We start from the raw sequence: 20,268 nt of genomic DNA on the forward strand, positions 1-20,268 counted from the left end.
TCCAAGATTTGTGAGTCGGAATTACAGTAGAGACATAGTTTGGATGCTGTGACGTTTTTTTGAAAAGCGAAACATCTGCAACAAATGAGGCGACTTTCAAAAAGAGCGAGAAAAAAAAAGCACACAGCGCTGTTCCTCAAAGCCTGTGTTAAACTCTCGAGACTTTACTCGTTAATGTTTGCCGTAAAAAAAAAGAAAAAGAAAAAAAAAAGCAAATGGATCCGGAGCGTGAAAGCATCGACACCTCATGTATGTTGTTTTCCATCCATTGCAGTCTTTCTCGGTCGATGAGACGCTGTCGTTGTCGTTGTTTTTTTTTTTTCCACCGCCGTTCACCACATTGACGACTTTTCGATACTGAGACACAGGTACATTTCCCAAGAGTAACCTCCCCTTTTAAAAGATGGTGAGAAAACACTATAGCGTTTATACTTTGTTGCCAACCAGATCACAGTCAGAAAAAAGAGAAAGAAAAAAAAAAAAAAAAAAAAGAAAAAAAAAAAACAAATCGGAAAAATAAGTTAACATAATTCGGACACATAGAATTTTACAATATGTACAATAGCTTTAAATTAAAATAGATTTGTCGCTTGTCTGATTGGGTAGTTCTCAGCATGAGCGCTTCTCCTGTTTACCATCGCCAGTGCTTCAGCCAATCAGAGTGCAAGTAAGGCTTCCATCCCGTTCCAGTCCCTGCCCCGGAGTTTGTTGTGTTCGTGATGTGTTCAGGAACGGGCCCGAGCCCTTTGTACAACACGCGTTGGTGGCAGACCCCTCCGCAATCAAAGCAAATAAATACAAAATATATGTCATATTTCTATATATATTCATAAAACCAAACCTATGATAGATTTAACTCTGGTGTGTCCTCTCCAAAAAATCAAACGGTGGCCATTTTCCTATTGCGAGTCGGCGTAGCTTCGCTTTTTGATCTCCCATGTTTGAGTTTTTGCAGTTTTGAAAGAACGAAAAAAAAAAGAAAAGAACGAAACAGAACAAAAAAGTCTTCACCAAAGCTGTACATCTTAAGTAAACAAAATGTAAAAGTGCGTTTTAATTTTTTTTGTTGTTTGTAGTTTTTTTATTTTATTTTGTAATATGTTTTTAATCCACTATATCCAAAAGTGTTGCAGGCACTTAAGTCCTTCCCAAACTTTGTAGGTGTTTTGACAGTGGAGCAGGTTGGTTTGGTTATTCCTGGATTCAGTGGGAACCCTGTCTGCCTTCCAGTCCGACAGAGAATTCCGCTTTTCTTAAAAAAAAAAAAAAAAGAAAAAAAAGAAGGAAAAAAAAAGGAACTGCGGCGGCCGCTAGCCCAGGATGTCCAGGTAGACCGGCGTGGCTTTCCCCATGGCGAACAGGACCTTCTGAATGTCCTTGATGTTGAGCCGTTGTTGGGGCTCCCTCTGCCAGCAGCCCAGCATGACGTCGTAGACCTCCTTGGGGCAGATCCGCGGCCTCTCCAGAACGCGCCCCTGGGTTATGCACTCGATGACCTGCAGGGGGAGATAACAGAGAGAGGCAGCAGAGTGAGACGCAGCCACATTCGCTCACTGATTGCTTGTGTTTGCCCCGTAATGAGAAAGCGGTGACGCCAGGCGAGCCGTCCTCTGAGCTTTGAACTAATGAGAGCCAGATGAAAGAAATAAACTGCATTCATTCACTTTTAAATTTGAGCAATATTTGAAGGGTGGCTGCGTTTTTTTTTTCCCTCTGTCTCCTCGAGCCAGAGTATAAACGTTATTCGAAGGCGTGTGCTGCTGGTGGATATTGGGCATGCCACTAACAAGACGCTGATCATTTGGTTTTGGGCGGCTGCTCTAATTAGCTTCACACAAAAAAACGAAACTAATGGAATTGCCCCAGCGCTGTCGGTTTGTTTGTGCCCCCTGTCTGACGGCGGGATTATGAATAAATAGGAGGAAAAAAAAAAGTTCTGTTTTCCTTTTTAAACCATGCCCTGGAAGCGCAGCCTTGCCCTCGGCCTCCTCACTCTGACTAATGATCATATTTACTACACTATATCGTGCCTGAGAAAGCAATGCGGTGTGGTTTGTGGATCAGAGATTTCTTTTCAAGCATGCTTTGATACCTTTTCAAAAACATACCAAGTTGATTCATCACTCATTGATCGCTCCTGTATTAGTAATCCTGAGTTCTCCCCTGTGCTCCAAAGACTTCCTCTACAGTAGGCTTGAAATGCTTCTGTTCCGTTTGAGGACGAGAGATGAAGATGTGTCGGATAATAGGAGGGTTGCTCGTTTCCGAACGTCAGAAAATTGGAAAACTGGGTGGTTTAGTGGTTCTCATCTGGTGGGTCAAAAGTGGGTCGCGGGACCAGTTTCAGTGGGTTGTGGGCCACTGCCAAACCCTATTCTACTTTTTTTGTGATCATTTTTGATAGAAAGATTCATGATCAATGCCAAAATCAACTGACTGCTATTAACCGAACCTAACCTAACCGAGCGCATGTCCTCCAGTTCGTCATTACGTGAATCTAAAAGCTTACAGCCTCTAGGCCAGTGAAACGCCTCATTTGAAAGCTAAGACCTACAAAACTGACTGTAACTAGGCCTTCTTTTGTCACGCTTTCGTCGCTTTTTATATGACCTATTGTGTTATTGTTGCTATAATGGCTTATTTTAATAATAATAATAATGCATTGGTTTTATATAGCGCTTTTCTGGACACTCAAAGACGCTTTACATTGCACTATTCATTCACTCCATACTCGGTGGTGGTAAGCTACTATTGTAGCCACAGCTGCCCTGGGGTAGACTGACGGAAGCGAGGCAACCAGTCTGCGCCATCGGCCCCTCCGACCACCACTCACTCACTCACTCACGCATTACATTCGCTAGGCTTCCTGGTGTTCCCAAACGGTCTCCCATCCAAGGACCGACCAGGCCCTTCCCTGCTTAGCTTCCAAGGTCTGATGGGATTGGGCATAGCATGGCGGTGTTTTTGTCACTTTCTTGTCGCTTTATTTATTTGTGTTGTTGTTGCGTTTTTGTTCCCTTGTAAGTCACTTTTTTCCAAGCCTTTTTGCCCTGTTTTCGTATTTTTTCGTTTTTTTGTTGCTTTTCATCACTTTATTCCGTGACTTTTTTGGCCTCTCTTTTGTCACTCTTTTTTTTTGCGTGTTCGTCATGTTTTTTGTCACGTTTTAATTCTTGCATCTTTGTGGCTTTTTGCTTTTTCATCACGCTTTTATTGCTACATTGACCCTTTTTTCAAGAAGCTTTTAGATTTGGAAAATGTGCTCAGTTCAGGCGGGGGTTTAGACACAAATAAATATTCCCGAAGCCACAACGGTCCAGAACCACTGGATTAATCCATGAAGTATATGGGTAAAAGGACCATGACAATAAAACTGTTACCCTGGAGCCTCAGATGTATGGATGCGAAATTAAACAATGTGGATTTACTAAGCGGATTAAAAGGAGAACTATATTGTAAGGCGTAAAATAATACCAGGAGTAGTTCGAAATCCGTGCAGTAATATTTTCACTTTACTACTACTGTGGACGCTGAAGCACTCCTAGTATTATTATGCCGTACAACAGGGGTCCTCAGACTTTTTTCTCTGGGGGCCACATTATTGTTCCTGACTGTGATGGGGGACCGGGTTGGCTATTACATAGAATTGTATGACCCAGAGCAAAATGCCTCATTGTGAAGTAGAGATGACTCGCCTGCACAGTCGTCTCCACGACTGTATCCACAAGATCAAGACTTGATTCTGGCACATATTTGTTTCACTGTAGTGGTTTGCAAAAATAGTTATCAAGTCTTCACACTTTGTTTTAATTTCCATTTATTTTTATTTTCAAATAAAACATCATTATGTAATGTGACCAAAGTAATAACTTCTTACACTTGTATTGTGCTTTACAAGCCTGTGTCACAAGTTTCTCAAAGTACTGTAGTCATTATTCATTCTCTCCACACTCTGTGGTGGTAAGCTTCATTTACCACGTGGCTATAATGTGTTTATATTCTGATCTCTTATGTAAGTGCCCTCTGCTGGACACCTGTGGAATAATTATTTATTTATTCAAATTGCCCCCTAGTGGCTGGAATGAGTAAAATGGTTATTTAGTTAAAACATCCTAACTCCGCACAGGAATGGGCTAGAGACTTACTTTTTTTTGGACATACTCAGGGATTTGTGCTCTACAAGTGGGGGGCCGGATTAAATCATCTCACCGTAGTTTGAGGACCCCTGCCGTACAATATAGTTCCCCTTTTTATCCGCTTAGAAAATCCACATTGTTTAATTTTGTGTAATTATACTTTTGTAGTGTAGCACTCCACGTAACCATATTAAAATAGGGAAAACGTGGAAGAGCTTGGTAGCTTCTATCTTCACCTCGTTTGGAGCTATAGTGGAGAGGAGGAGAGGCTAAATGCTAACGCACAGGCAGAGCCGGTGCTGGCCCTTCTGGGGCCTTAAGCAAAAATCCACACGGGGGCCCTACAGTAGCTATTCAATGAAGAGAGAATCCATTTATGGTCAAAACAGTTCCACTGTTCCAGGGCAGAAGCAGAACATACAGACCTCAATTCAGGCCCTGCCCCCTGTGTGAGAGCCACTAACCACTAAGCCACTGTGAGACTGGTATTTAGGACGACTACTAGTCTATTTCCCTTTTTAAAATAGTAAATGGCAAATGGTCCCATTCTCTCACCTCTGGTCCCTGACCCACAGATTGGGAACCGCTGATTTAAAACTAACTGAAACCTGCTCCTGGCGGTTGTTTCTGTCTGAGCACTGAGAATTAGTCTGTGAGTCCCCAACTCGTTTTAGATTGTGCACATTCAGAGAACCAGAGTTACTGTAAGTTACTGTGCTCATGAGAACCATGTGGATTCAACTCAACAAAAAGGCCACGGACACGGCTTTACTCTCGTCTACTCGCCAAACTGCTGTCCTGATGCCCCAGACTCACCAGCACAATAAGAAGAGAGTTCAACCTCTTAACTCCCGCCTGAACCGAGAGCATTTTCTCCAGTTCAGCTTTACCCAAATCCTGTAGGCCAGTGTAACACCTCATTTGAAAGCTAAGACCTACAAAACTAAATTGATCTTTTTCCTCACGTCATCAGATTTTTTTTCATCATTTTTTTTGTTGGGCAGTCTTCTCCTTTTTGTCAATTTTTGTGACTTTTTTTGTCACTTTTTCGTCCAATTATTTGCATTTTTTTTGGTCAAATTCTTATCACTTTTTTGTCCATTTTTTGTCACATTTTTTTTCAAATTTTTGTCCATTTTTGTCTTTTTTTTGGTAAATTTTTTGTCCCTTTTGTCACAATTCTAAAACGAATTTTCATCCTTGTTTTCGTTTCAGTTTTATTGCTATTTTCACACCTTTTTTTCCAGAGGCTTTTGGATTGGGGTTAAGCTGGAGAAAATGTGCTCGGTTCAGGTGGGAGTTAAGGGGTTAAATGAGAGAGAGGCCCAGAGTTGCAGCCCAGAGTCCGCGCAAAGAAAACATGAGAGCTGCGCTCGGGACACGGGTGACATGATGCAGCCGCGGAGGAGCCGAGTATGAGGCGAAGCGAGCACCGGGAGACAGACGGCCGAGCTGAGAAGCACTCGCGCTTTGGAAGAGACAGGGGGAAGGCGGTCGGTCTCTCCTGCTCATTCACTTCACCAGACTACTCCGTGTTGATGTTATATGTGGCGAAGTAGGCGGAGAGTGAGTGCGCGCTGGAAGAGTCTGTCCCCGTAACGACGCGTTAATCAATCAGTGAAACAACACCGTAGTTTGACTGAGATGCGGGGCCCTTGCAGCCGCGGGGGCCCTACGCACCTTGCGTAGTCTGCGTATAGGAAGAACCGGCTCTGCGCACAGGAAGTAAAGAACTCGTCTAAGCTCAGGTAAGAACATATCTCAGCATCTAAAAACGGTGGCCTATTCCTTTAACCAATGTCCACACAAAGCACGTTGCTGAAAGCTCATTCGTGGCAAGTAACCCGAGCCATATTCAAATCAATCCGTTTTACTCCGTCCTATTGTCAAGAACAATAAGAAGCCACTGCTCATAAAATGTTAAACAAACTTGCAGGAGCATCCCCTGCATGTGCTCTCAGACGCTGTCAACAAAAGAATGCCTGATTTCTTATTCAGCGAGCTTTTGTTCTGGCGTCACCATATGATAATAGGCCTGTCAGGCACGGAAGCTGCGGCGTCCAATTTGACATACTACATTCACAATTGACTGTTGTAGCCTACTAAATGTATGTGCGAGAATACAGTGAGTGAATTGAAGGGAAAATTGATGTCATGAGACCAAACGCCTGTTTCATAAAGGTTTGTTTGACTGCATTTCATTTTCGCCTTCATATACAGCACATTCCAATATTAAATGACGTCCTTTGACATTACCTGCGCAGTATGAAACTGAGCTTACAGGCTTCACTGTATAATCTCCACAAATGGATGGAATGTACTCCAACTTGTTTCCCCGGTGACGTGGTATGGATCAGGTCAGTAAGTGTGCGCTTCCATTGCTAAACGGGCTGATTTATTGGAAATATGGAAATGAAAATGCAGCACTGAATGTTCTCTCAGAAATTATGCATCCTGAGCTTTTAAAAATAGCAATCATCGAGTCAAGGGGAGAATGAGACAGTTTCAGTTTCTTGTCATATTAACCTGTTCAACTCCGCCTGAACCGAGCACATTTTCTGCAGGTTGCTGATGCTCGAAACTAGAAACAAAAATCGAGTCGAGAAAGCGGATGAAAATGCAGCAATAGAGCGACAAAAACATGACGGCAAAGTGAAGATAACGTAACAAAAAGGCGACCAAAGAATAACAGAAAAGTGACAAAAATTTGTGACGAGAAAGCACAACACAAATGCCACAAAAGAGCAACAAAAGATAAAACAGAAAAATGATGAAGAAATGCCAAAACTGTGATGAAAAAGTGTCAAAAAAGAGCAGCAAAGAAAATGAAAAAAAAAATGTCAAAAAAGGTTGCGACAACATGGCAACAACGCGAGGATAAAGATCTGTTTCGATCAGCCATGTCGGTCTGCAGGTTATAACCTTTTAGATTTGGGTAAAGCTGAACTGGAGAAAATGCACTCGGTTAAGGCGGGGGTTAAGAGATTAACATGTGATAAGGAACATGTTTATTTACCAAATTACTTCCAGAAGACAAATTAATATTATACGAAACAATATTTTCAACCTCTACTGCCCAGTTCATTTGCCTTGGGTCCTTGGGCAAGACACTCGACAGGCAGTGTGTTAGTCTGCGATTGTTCGAGACCAGTGTTAATTCTGACATATTTTAATTTAGTTATAGTCTTATTCTTTTGACAAAAATGTAGTTCAATTTTAGTCGAGATTTAGTCAAAAAATTCTCTTAAATTTTAGTCTAGTTTTAGTCGACTAAAATTGCAAGTAAATTTAGTCGACTTTGCATTTAGATTATTCATTATAATCATATTTAATCTTGTTCCTCTGCTTCATGGAGCTTCTCCCACATGAACAAAGCTCGGAGCTGCTCCTTTGGCAGTGAATATACATGATATGAGGCTCTTTCAGACTGTCATTAGGAGTTTGGAGTCATTTTTATTTAGTCTTATTTTAGTCGACTAAAACACCTGGATATTTTAGTCCTAGTTTTAGTCTCATGAAAAACTTTACATTTATTTTTAGTCCAATTTTAGTCACAAAAATATCCCTTTGACTAAAATTAAGAATTAAGAATCAACACTGGTCGAGACTCGAGAGGCAGTGGGCTCAGAGCAACAACACCGTTCACTCTCGTGGCTGGGGAGGGTCAAAGAAAGGCCTTCATCATGTGCTGTGTTGTTTGGGAGGCTGCTGCGAAATCAAACAGGAAGGACTCGATGATTCGAGGTGCGTCACAGGAAATACACTGGCACCATTTGTCTGATTGGCAAAGCCTCACAAAACAGCTGAGGCCCGTGGATCGAAAGCACGATTGAAACAAACAAAAGAGAACGCAAGAGATCCTTGTGACTGAGATTCATTTAAAACTATTGTACTTTTATCACGCCTTCTCCTCGGGGAATCTGAGTGCGGAACAAGCCTCTCTCCCGTACACTCTTATTAGAGAGACGGCTTTTAGATTTCACTCCTATCCCAGTGCTATTAGGCATTTCCATTGTGTTCAAAAGTTCAGTCTGCTCTGTTTAATCACACATGTTTTCTTTCACATTGAAAAGTGTCATGTTTTACAGAGCATTGTGTTTCAGTTTGGATGTTTGTAAAGTATTGAACAAAACGCAGAGGATCGGTCTTTTGGGTCAGTTTACTTTTTCAACACTGTCACTTTAAAAGAGCAATCCTAATTTAATTGTATTGTATTGATTTACAGGCAAGGTTCCGTTGAAAAAACACACTAATCATGGGCATTATGTAATCCACCATCTTGTCTGGTGGCAAAGAAGCATTAATTTATCACCTCATTGAGCCAGGAAGAGTCTCTCAGGGAAAAAAAGGACAACACTAGGCGAGATTAAGATCCAAGATGGCAGTGCTCATTTCAATATCCCATTAGTTATATGTCACGTGCGTGGCAGAGTGGAGTGTCTTCCTCAATGCTCGTCGAAAAACGCACTCTTTTCATTTCTCGGGTTGTCATGGTTGTCCCACGTAACAAATGCATTCAATCTGCCCACTCACATTGTGCGTACATGGATAAAACAGTGAGTGGCCCCGAGCTACGTGTTCAATGTGCCGTCTTTACTGTAATATGGTAATGTACAGTGCGCAGCGTAATGAATGGACGTGTCTGTTGTGCATGAACTGCAGATCTGCTGTACCTCGTTGTTCCCCAGCTGAAACCACGGCTGCTTCCCGTAGGTGAAGATCTCCCACAGGATGACACCGAAACTCCACACGTCGCTTTCCGTGGAGAACTTCCGGTACATGATGCTCTCCGGAGGCATCCAGCGGATTGGCAGCATGGTGTGCCCTCCAACCTGTCAGCACAAGAGGAGGAAGATTGGTCGGTGCAAGCACATAATCATTGCAAGTTTTTTTTTTTTCTTCCTAGGAAAACATGCCTCAGAATGTTGAAATATATTTTTACAATGTGTGCTACAAAGGACAATGGCTTCTGTGCTGGTTTCTACAATCTTACAGTATCACGGGCTGCACTGTTAGAGTATGTATGCTTGTGGCAATAGCTTTTATAGAGTATTTTATTGTATTTGATGCCAAATATATACGATTTTATACAAGCTGTGTTGCATAAAGAGTGCATTGTTTCTGTTGTATGACTCACTGATGTGTTGGAAGTGCCAGCAAAACATACAGATTAATAAAATTTTCCTTTAATAGACAAAAAAATCGGCGTCACCAATGGAAGTGGATACAGAGACTCAACTAATCCCATATTTGAAACTAAAACACTGAAATTGAACAAATTAGTACAATCTTCAAAAAAAAAAATGTAGTTAATCTGTTTTTCACCAGCTCATCCGAAAAGTTTTCGCAAAATATATTTACCAAGAGAGAAAGCAGATAACTAAAATATATTTTTTCCAAAGCCCAGGTTTCAGTCAGCTGCAAAGGGAAGTCTTGATTGCAAAATGAAAACTTCCAAGCCCATTTATGTGTTCACGAATAATGTTGAGAGTGTTTATTATATTTTATTGATTGTATTATTTGGTAGGAAACAGTGCATGTTAATGAACACACCACAGTGGATTGTAGCCATGAGCTAATTTGCATCCGTTGTCCCACACTCGCACTCTCAAACACACTCTCACTCATCCTGGCCTATTGTACATGTTTTTAGTGGTAGGGGAAACCGGATCAACTATTATTGTGTATTGATGTCTTGTAACTGATAAGATGGCTGCATCAAACAGCTGAGCTAAAATGAACTGGAACTGTTTCTGATTTTGTGCTGTCAGAGGGCAGACGTTATAAGTTATAGGTGGCATTCATGTTTTAGAATGTTGTATTGGCATAATGTCAGGTGGAGGGCGGGGGCCAATACAACTCTATGGGAGCAAGACAGTTTTTGTAACAAATGTTTTTCCTCATCAGTATTTGACAGTGACTGAATTCATAAACCTGACACATTATCCTTATGGCTGAAAGTCCTTTCTACTGACCAACATCGCGCTTATGTTTTTTATTATTGTCGCCACTTTTGGACACCATTCAGAGAAAATAATTGGACATTAGTTTACATGTGCTTACAGGGAACACAATGCACTTTTTGTTCCATGTGGATTCTCCCAGCAATGACTGAGATATTAACCAAAAACTAAGACAAAGTTTTTTCAGTTGCCCTCCACCTCAGTTTTAAACTATGGGCTCTTTAGAATATTGTGATATCACGTGAACGCAGCCTATTACTTCCACTCCTTTTCATTCATATGTTAAAGCAGCACTAAGTAACTTGTTGACCTTAACAAATCCTTTTCGTAGTCCCTCTGGATGTACAATATCCCTCTCTCCCTTTGTTTTTTCTACCACCGTATAGTGTTTACTCTCGTGGACAGTTAATGAGTAAAAAAATCGTAACATGCCACGACACCTGCAGTTGCACTTATGGCCTCTAGGTGCATTTAAGTGCTGTTGCTGCATCTGCTTTTTAAATGAATGAAATAAATAATAAAATGAAAATAAAATGAAAGTGAACAAAAACAGCAAAAGTCATAGAAACACCAATTTTAGTGCAATAAGTCACTTCTTATTGATACAATTCACTTCAGTTTCAATATAATAGAGACGGGGTAGGCAACGTCTGGCCATGGCCTTCCAGCATTGATCCCCTGGCCACCAAGATGATTTTGACTAATATTACTACACAAATCAGAGATCAAATGTCAAATTTGCACCAACAATTCACACAATGCACTGTTTCAAGTAAAGGGGCGAACTTCCGGAATAAGGTGAATTTCTTAACTTTAGTTTCAGTGGCATTGCATGGAGAGTACAGAAAAAAAACACCAAAGCACAATACCTCAGCCACATTAAACACAATGCAAACAAGAATTCTGGAGTTGAATTTCTACGCCAACATATACCAGTATATGACGGCCAATGACAATTCCTCTGCACTACGGAGGATTTAAGCAAATTAGCATAACCGAGATTATACTGCATGTAGAACCAATAGTATAGTCCCAGGCGTCAGGGGATTTACAGTCCAGAGCGATAGCATTGGATTTAGCTGTACGTGAATGTCTTCTGTACTGTTGCGCATTGACACTGAACAGGAAACGCTGGCTTATCTCCCACCTGGGCTGTCTGTATAATCGTGTGCAGTGCCATATATTTTACATCTCCGTCTCCATATGAGCACTGCCGCTAAGCACTGGATCAAGGCCTACAATGGAATGACTTTATTAAATCACTTTGAACTGGAAAACGGCGATTTGCATGCGGGTCGTCATAAAAAAGGCAGCATGAGTGGAGGTAATATAAATAACACGCACAGCCTTTTGAATATTTAAATGGGAACCCTATCAGGTTGCGTTAGCCGCTACAATATTAGCATGTAAACACGGGTTCAGGAGAAGGTTGGCATCGGAGCGCAGGTTCTTTATGATCTTCAAAGCGCAGAGAAATGAAAGGAAGTGTCCCCATGGTTTAAACCCTCTGAGGCTGCAGGGATTAATCAATTAAACAATCACCTATTACTCATTCCATTAGTGAGGAGAATTACAATTATTACAGACATTCACGCCTCTCATGAAACAAGTGACATTACACATGAGCTACTGTATGTGATTATTGTGCGAATGGCTTCACAGCAAGATTTCTCGTGTTTGATTTAATATTCTTGAGAGAGAAACTCACTGCATAGCTCATAAAGCTAAGCCTTGCTAATTTACTCAGCAATATGAAGGAAAAAAAAAAGAGAAAAGCGCAAATTGTTGAGCGTTTCATAGGCAAACACAGCAAAAACGTCAATTTTATCTGACATAACAACAATTAGAATAATATATCTCACCATTTCTTCTGGCAAAATGGAGATATATTTATATTCAAAATAAGTCTTCATTGTGTATAGAAAAAATAACTTTATGAAAGACTTACTAAAGACCCCTCCTGGAATCGCCACCTTAACGTGGGGGAGGGGTTTGAGCACCCGAAAGATCCTGGGAGCTCTGTTGTCCGGGGCTTCGTGCCCCTGGTAGGGTCTCCCATGGCAAACAGGTCCTAAGTGACGGGTCAGACAAAGAGCGGTTCAGAAGCCACTTATGAGAAACCAACAGGTCCAGTTAGAACCATGAGGTCGTCCTTCAGTGGACCCACCACCTGCAGGAGGAGCCATAAGGGGCTGGTGCAATGTGATTTGGGCAGCTCCATCAGGTGTCCCCATGACCCGGAAAGGGAAAAGTGTAAGAGAATGGATGGATGGATTGACTTACTAAAGAAAATCCAGAGTAAATGTGATATTTCTATGTGATCAGATGTTTAACCTTTTACCAAACGCATTTTCTCCACTTCGGCTTCAAATCTAAAAGCTTCTCGACTGGAGAGCAACAGTGTAAGGTCTCATTTGAAAGCTAAGGCCTACACAAGTGATCGCGACTTTGTTGTCACACTGTCGCAGCGTCTTTGTCACATTTCTGAAATGTTTTTGTCCTGATTTCGTCTCTTTTTTTGTCATGTTTTTGTTGTTTTCCGTCGCTCTTTTGACACTCTTTTGTTGCGTTTTCATTAGTATTTTGAGACTTTTTGGAGAAAGTGTTCTCGGTTCGTGGTTAAGAGGTTAAAAAGAGCGTTGCAGTCGGTTTTAACCTTCCATTGAGCAGACTGCGATCAAAGCTCTTTTTAAACATTTACTCTGGATGTTCTTTAGTAATGCTTTTCTGACATTAATTATCAAATGTTTTTTTTTCCATACACAATGAAGGCTTATTTTAAGCATAAAAATATCTTTGTTTTGCTTGGAGAAATGGTGACATGTATCATTCTAATTAATTTAAACAGTTTTTTGCCTCTTATTTGTTGTTATCTCATCGGATTTGGGTAAAGTTGGTGTTTGCCTTTGAAACTCTCCCCAGTTTGGACCCGGAAGTAGCTCCGTGACTGTGTGTGACGTCACACACTGAACAGCTCCACAGCCAAAATGTATCATTCATTTGAATCTTTACACCCATAACATTATGATTTATTTGCCACAACACGTGCACCACTCAGAGTGAAATTTTCATCAGCGTACGTCGCGCTGCCTCCCACTCCGCACCTTTAGGTTACAAAACAATCAGCTCCATTTAATCATAATAAGCCCTTCTCCCTCACTCCATTTACTACCCCACCACATCTGTGCGCCTTCAGCCCAGAGTGCTGTTTGGCATGCTGAAAAATCTACTCGTGCTAATTACCTTCAGTTTTGTCGAGCGCTCGCTGCACATATCTTTTTGAAAGTCACAATCACTATGCATCAGCCTGGCACGCCGGATAAATCTTCCGCATGTTTCAAAGGGGGAATGTGGGTTATGCAGTGGAGCCAAAAACTCCTCTCCTTCCCGAACGCATCCTTGAAACAGCCTCCAGCTCTTACATTAAATTCAATTTATTTTAATAATTCTTGTTTACACATCAGACTCTGATTATTAAACATGTTTAGGTTCATCTAGCCATCAGTTTGTGTAGGCATATGAATAGTGCAGCGATAGAGAAAATCTGTTTACTTTTTATGTATACATCTCCATTACTCTTTAGAGCCAAATTTATCAAACCTAAAGCCCACACCCTTATTATAGGTCGTGCTCACAATTAAAGACGTATCTTGACACTTGTTATCCAAATCAAAAATATGAAGTCTGATTATTATTATTTTTGAAGAGTGAGATATTTCTAGCATGGCTGTCAGAATAATAATTTGCAGCTCCTTCTGTAATGTGAGCAAATATACACTCCAACAAAGTGCTTCACTTGTTTAAAAGTAAAATAAAATACTAGAAAAGGACTTAGAAAGGTAAAAACACTCTGGTAGTGTGTTCCGAGACACTCTGATAAAAATCCCATTTAGAGACAAAGACGGCATCGCGTCATAGAAGGGGGCGTGGCCTCGCTGAGGGGACAAACAGAATCTTTTCAATCTTTTTAGCCATTTTCTGGCGAAATATAAACGTATTTATCATATACAAATAAGGTCAAGTCAAAATCGGGACCATATGGATATTTATTCACAGCAGGTTCAGTAGAAGATTCAGATCAGTTGAAGCGAAAAAACAGCTGTCGTAGCGAACAATAGCGTTAGCATTAGCATGATGCTAACATGAAGCATCATGTAGCATTCTCCATTATTAATGTATTTATGGGCTGTTGAACCACTTTGCTCGTCTCCATGTCTTTGTATCTTTATTTAGTAGAAAACTACATTCAGAATTCAGAATTTGTGGTTATTGAATAGATAAGATAAGATAAGTTCAAACATGATAATAATATGGCTCTGACTCCAGAGATGCCGTTTGTATACAGGTGAAACTCAGAAAATTAGAATATCGTTCAAAAGTTAATTTATTTCTGTAATTCAACTTCACTTAAAATGTGAAACTAATATATGATACAGACTCATTACATGCAAAGTGGCATATGTCAAGCCTTTATTTGTTATAATTTTGATGATTATGGCATACAGCCCATTTTCAATTTAAATTTCCTGAGATTTTTAATTTGTTTTTTTTACAAGCTGAGCCATAATAATCAAAATTTTAACAAATAAAGGCTTTACATATCTCACTTTAAACGTAATGAGTCTATCATATATTTGTTTCACAGTAAAAGTTGAATAACAGAAATGAATGCACTTTTTAGCGATATTCTAATCTTCCGAGTTTCACCTGATACAATTAGTACAGATCATTTTCTACAGAATCATGTTTTGGTAAACTCTTTGTCGACAAAGTTGTCATCTATACTGAGTTGTTTTAACCTCAAGACTCTTTGTAGGCAGTTAATGATGTTTGAGCAGAGGGCTGGTGTAAACCCCTCCCATAAAATCAGTCTTGTGCTGAAACATTATGTTGCTGACAAAGGCTCTTGAGGTGAGAGGTGAAACAACACAGTACAGATGACAGCTTGCAAACTTTAGTCTGTGTTTTCCCACTATCGATCAATAATGTTGCCCTCTAAGGTCTCTGAATGGCTCAGCACGTTTACAAAGAAAAAGAAACACAGTACTGTTAAGATTTGATGATTGTTGTCAAAATGGCTGCATGATGGACGGCACCAGTAATAATGAGAGCCAAATATATTCATTTTAGAAGTTTGATGAAAAATTAATAGCAACACCACTAAAGGATTTCAAACTACACACGGCTAATAGCTAAAAACAGCAGCAATCAAACAGTCAGGAGCTAAAACAGTAAGTAAAATCACAAGGAGCCCCCGGCCATATTCCGCAACTTTAAAAGATCCAAGTTAGGATTCAGGGAGGTGATCTTTAATTGGGTTTAGGGGAGAAGGCTCTATCTATTGAGCTGCGAAATCCTCCCCTCTGACATTACCAAAGAATCCGCTGAAGCTAATGTGTTTTTTGCTGACCTTTGGGGCTGGAACTGTTACATGAACTTTCAACACTTCTAAATCCAAGACAGCAATGGATGCAACACCCAATATTAATTGCTTCTCCTTATTCCCTTTCTTGACCTTTTCCCAAAATGTCTGTATCCAATCATTCATTTTGAGTGTTCTTGTTTGACAAACCAATCAGCCCTGTTTGCTGAAGTAACATGTGTAAGGGTGATGCACATTTGGAAGGTCCTATATCTTGCTTTATTGAAGCTTTTAACTACTTTCATACCCGGAGCCTTTTGTTTTTATAACTTCAAGTGCCTAAAACATGGCCCTCCTATTTAAGAGATTATACTAAATGCAGCTATATATATATATATGGGTTTCCATTTCTCGATCCACAGCCATGTTGTGTGGCATTCGACAATGTTTGTGCCCGACTCGCATGCACGTTTAATGAATAATTGTGTCTACTATGGGCGTTCTGTAGTTTTTTCACTCACAATGAGCCATGTGATGGGTAGCCTAACATAATCATCGTGATGTACACATGCACGGTAATCATAACAGTAAAAGACGTAGGCCCTAGCATGCACTTAAACTTGTCCATCGAACCAAACACACAGCTGTCATGTGAGCGGTTAAACAATGAGAAAGGGCTGTATTTATGACGTGTATCAGTGGCAATTTGTGCTGCGTTTACCTCCTGATGAACGAAGAGAGTAGCAGCAGCCGACTCGTGCTCTTCCCCGGCCTTCTCCTCACACTCCCCGGCCGCCGCTCGCTCTCGGCGTCACTTTACGGGGACGGCCTGTGCTTCCTCCGTGATTTGTCCGAGTCTCATTTCTCTGCTAGCTACTAACTGTACCCTGGTTTCGTTTGGCAGCAGCATGAAATAATACAAGTCTATGAGCTCATCGTTGACTTGCTTTATTTCATGCTACCAGCTAGTCTCGTTGTCAAATCTGTTTGATGCCACTTTTTCTCATTTATCTTTCAGATAAAAGCTGTCAGACCCTGGTGAAGCCAGGGTGCATCAGCCAAGACATGAGACTCAGACACAGACACAGAGCAGAATAAGGACAGGCTGCCCCGTAAAGTCAGACCCGACACCCGGGACGAGCGGTAGGCGACCATAGTTCAAATCTCTCATACGAAAGTTTTTCTGTTTCTGTTCATTAGTGATGAATTACTTTTGGGATATTGAGATCTTTTTTCTTCGTTGTGTCGGGATCAGCCCAACACAACACAGGCGTGAGCACTATTTCTTCACGATATCATCAATGATCCAAACAATTAGACCCTTGACACACAAGATGGCGCCATATGGAACTTTGCGGGAGTGTGACATCAATGGAAATCTATCTGTAGGCTACAACACACCACACCTCCCATGGGACTTGTGGGACCTGCCAGTCATTTTGCAGGATCATGCAGGATTCATACAGCCTCGGGCGGGAGCGGGCGGTCAGACCAAAACACGTCGGGTCCCGCCTCCCGCACATGTGCGAATAGAGTCAACAGCAGCGTGTAAGGCTCGTGTGGACAGAAGCGCAGCCTTTTCATCACCAGTGGACGCCGATATGCTTAGGGATGCAGACACTGCGCGCACCTTCACTGGCTGCTCTCGCCCCTCACAAACCAACCGAACTTACAGCTGAACTATACTCAAACCCGCTGTTATCATTTAATATCTATTAAATGATTAGGTTGCTTGTCAAAACCTCGCTCAGTCCGCGTGACAAAATAATCCACCTCTATTATTTTGTATGAGAGAACGCACACCGAGGCACACACTCAACTGCAGAGGCACAGACTGTCTCCTGTAATGGACAGGAGACCACTCAATTCCCGGAAATGAGGAGCAGTGGAAAAAGAGAAAGCCTCATCAGAACTCCTACAACAGTCTGATCAGGTAAACTCCTGCTAGTAACCTCCAAAAAAGAGCCATATTTGCTTTCTCTCATGCAACACGGACATACGTGTTTATTCATGATAAATGGCTAAATCACGTGTTTAAAGCACCGCACAGTTTGAGAAAAGCCTTTGAACTTATTCACGCGCTACAGTGTGCGTTAAACTTTATTAATCTCCATAGAGAAATCCGTCATTTGACCCATCCTCAATGCCGCTGGGTAAACCTGCAGGAGCAGTGAGCTGTGTTGACACATCACATGGACTAGCGCCAGATGACGTGCCACGGAGCGCAGCGCTCTGGTGTGCGCTGGCCTTTAAAATACTCCAGACTTGTCGGGACCCCTGGGTATCCCTCAGGCGGTCGGGGAGGAGAGTCCTGCGAGAGTGGGATGAAAATCCCTTCCCGTGCCGGTCTCTGCTGTCTTGTGTGCAAACATGCTAATCAAGAGACGAGAGTTTGGCCATGGACCAGATCAGAACAGGTGTGGTGAAGGTATCCAGACGAAAAGACTAAAAGAGTGGAGTGTGGGCTAGCGTTCTGAGTGCTGAAGAGACGGCCTGATTGAAAATGCAGGATTAAATGAAACATGCATGAATGAAAAAACATCACTTCAGGTACGTATGTATGTAGACTCTATGGGATCACTTTGGTTCTCTATAATACAGAGAAAAATGAGGCATTGGCTTGAAAGTAAGTATGAGCCTTTTTTTTGGTTAGCTTTTGTTTGTAACCTGATGGGGACAAAGAGTATAGGTCAGGATTACCAGTACTGAGTGTACCCTGCGCCTAAAGCACATCATTCTTAGAAACCTCTTGAATAAGTTGAAAAGCATTTTTGGATTGTGCACAGACAAACACAGAAACACACAGATGTTTGTTTTTTGTTTTTCCAATACAAATGTGTGTATTTCAAATCGTTTTATAGGGTAAAAAGTTGGGCAGTGGTTTTAAAGTGGAAAGATAAAAATCAATTGCTATACTGCCGGTGCTATTGGGGGTTATAAATGCCTGTCATTCATATAGATATATATATATTCCAGCTTCACATCCATACATTTGCATTCATTTACCTGGCTTAGCCCGAGCTCTGCAGTCTGCAAATTCCTCTGGGTTCCAACAATTCTGCACAACATCTCGGTAAATCGAGATTTTCATGTGAGGAAAAGTGTGTCGATTTTGTCACAAGTCTATACCTGCCTAAGGGCACCTGGAGTCTGAGCTGCATTTCAAAGACAAAAGCACCTCTTGTATTCGGCATCCTGCCTGCTTATTTTCTGCCTGTTGTGTTCACATCTGCAGTGGGAAATGCTCGGGCACATAATGTAGTAATTAGCATAAAGACACAACGGGGGAAGGTTCCCTGATAAGGAGTTAACTACACGTGAGATTTTTATCATGGCTAGCCTTGCCAAAAATACGGTCCAAATGAAGAGTGCTTACCCACCACCTGGTCTCATTCGAGGCGACACGATGTGCTATTGTACACAACATTAAGCCAATATTGATGCTGGAACTAGCGGTGCGTCGCGTAAAAACCTCTGCTTCGGGGCCCGGGTAGGTGGGCAACGTGATGCGACGGAATAGGATAGGGGCTGGTGTACAATGTTTGCCTCCCCTGCGGAGCTCGGCAAAGATTAAACAAAATTAATTAAGTTCCTGTTAGTATAAATGACTTATCTGAGGCCCGCGCTGCCCACTGCACGCTAGGCTAAAGCTCATCAGATGCATGCTAATGACTGGGACTAGGAGCCAGGGAACAAACTGGCTGACTCTCCACCGCTGCTTCCTCTAATGACTTCCCGCCATCACCTTGGGTTTTGGTGACAAGGCCATTGCAATTATCTCGGAAACATGGGGCAAAGGAGAGAGAGAAAAAAAAAAAGAATTGGAAGGCTTGAACACATAATAAAAATAAAATAATTGCCCCTGTAATTACGCTCATCTTTCTCACTCAATGTCACATGGAGAGGATGGCGCGGCGCTGCGGGGAGCGCGCAATGAGGCAGGGGTGCTTTTTGTGTTGCTGTGTAAACTGGATTAGTGCTGTGCCTGTCCCACCATGGCAGGGGAGTGATTGGATTAAGACGGAAGGGAGTGCTGCAGCAGTGGTGTGGGGGTAGATTATGGGCCCAGTTGGGTTCTTCTCTGGGCGGCCCTGGGGGAGCCCCCGGGAGGGCCCCAGACGTCTTAAAGGGTCCAGATAGCATCAAAACACACAAGCGCTCTCACAGCCGAGCCGGGCTAACCACGACGCTATCTCTGCTCGGCCGCCTCAAACAGCAGCAAACAAGTTCACTTTTGGAGCCTGTGATGTCCATTAGGGCTCTACCTGCTGCGCCGCTGCCAAGTGCAGATAAAGTGGTATCTAGTCCAGCTGCTGCACGCTGCTGGGAGGCCCGATAGGCTGAGGCTCTTCAAAACAACGCCGCACTCCCCCACACTGGCTAAGACCACAGCGGCCAAGTCTGCATTTACATTTGTGCTTTTGCAATTTTCATGAATAATACAGTGATGGTTAAAGCCACAAGATCTAACTATAGAGAGTTTGTACTTACAACACTTTTGTTGAAAACCCTCAAATTTCAGGAATGGCAAAGAATGGCAAATTTCCTCGTCGACTGATCTAGTCCGGTTCACGATGTCATTTCGCCAGATTTTTGTGGAGAGTATCAAAACTTTATTCAATGAGCAATCAGAATGAGTACAGATCATTTTCTACAGAATCAGAAAAAGCAATTCTGATATGTAAAAATGAAGGTGCCATAATAGCGATAATAATTTTTCATTTATATATAAATGTTTAAATGGCCACACCCTATTGAAGAAAAAAAACTATTTGCCTGACCAAGGCCACTGGCCGAAATGTTGCAT

The 20,268-nt window shown here is 41.8% G+C and overlaps 1 protein-coding gene across 1 annotated transcript in view; it reads right to left on the reverse strand.

Moving 5' to 3' along the window:
* Positions 1–307: 307 nt before the first annotated feature.
* ntrk3b (neurotrophic tyrosine kinase, receptor, type 3b) overlaps positions 308–20,268 on the reverse strand; it is a 252,649-nt gene continuing 232,688 nt past the window's right edge. Inside the window, exons 16-17 of the mRNA XM_079554795.1 lie at positions 8,810–8,968; positions 308–1,496 (exon numbers count right to left, since the gene is read on the reverse strand). Coding sequence (XP_079410921.1) covers positions 1,311–1,496; positions 8,810–8,968 — 345 coding nt within the window. The 3' untranslated portion in view covers positions 308–1,310. The remainder of the gene's footprint in view (positions 1,497–8,809; positions 8,969–20,268) is intronic.

This window comes from Gobius niger, assembly GCF_951799975.1.
Source record: "Gobius niger genome assembly, chromosome: 4".
Classification (NCBI taxonomy): Eukaryota; Metazoa; Chordata; class Actinopteri; order Gobiiformes; family Gobiidae; genus Gobius; species Gobius niger.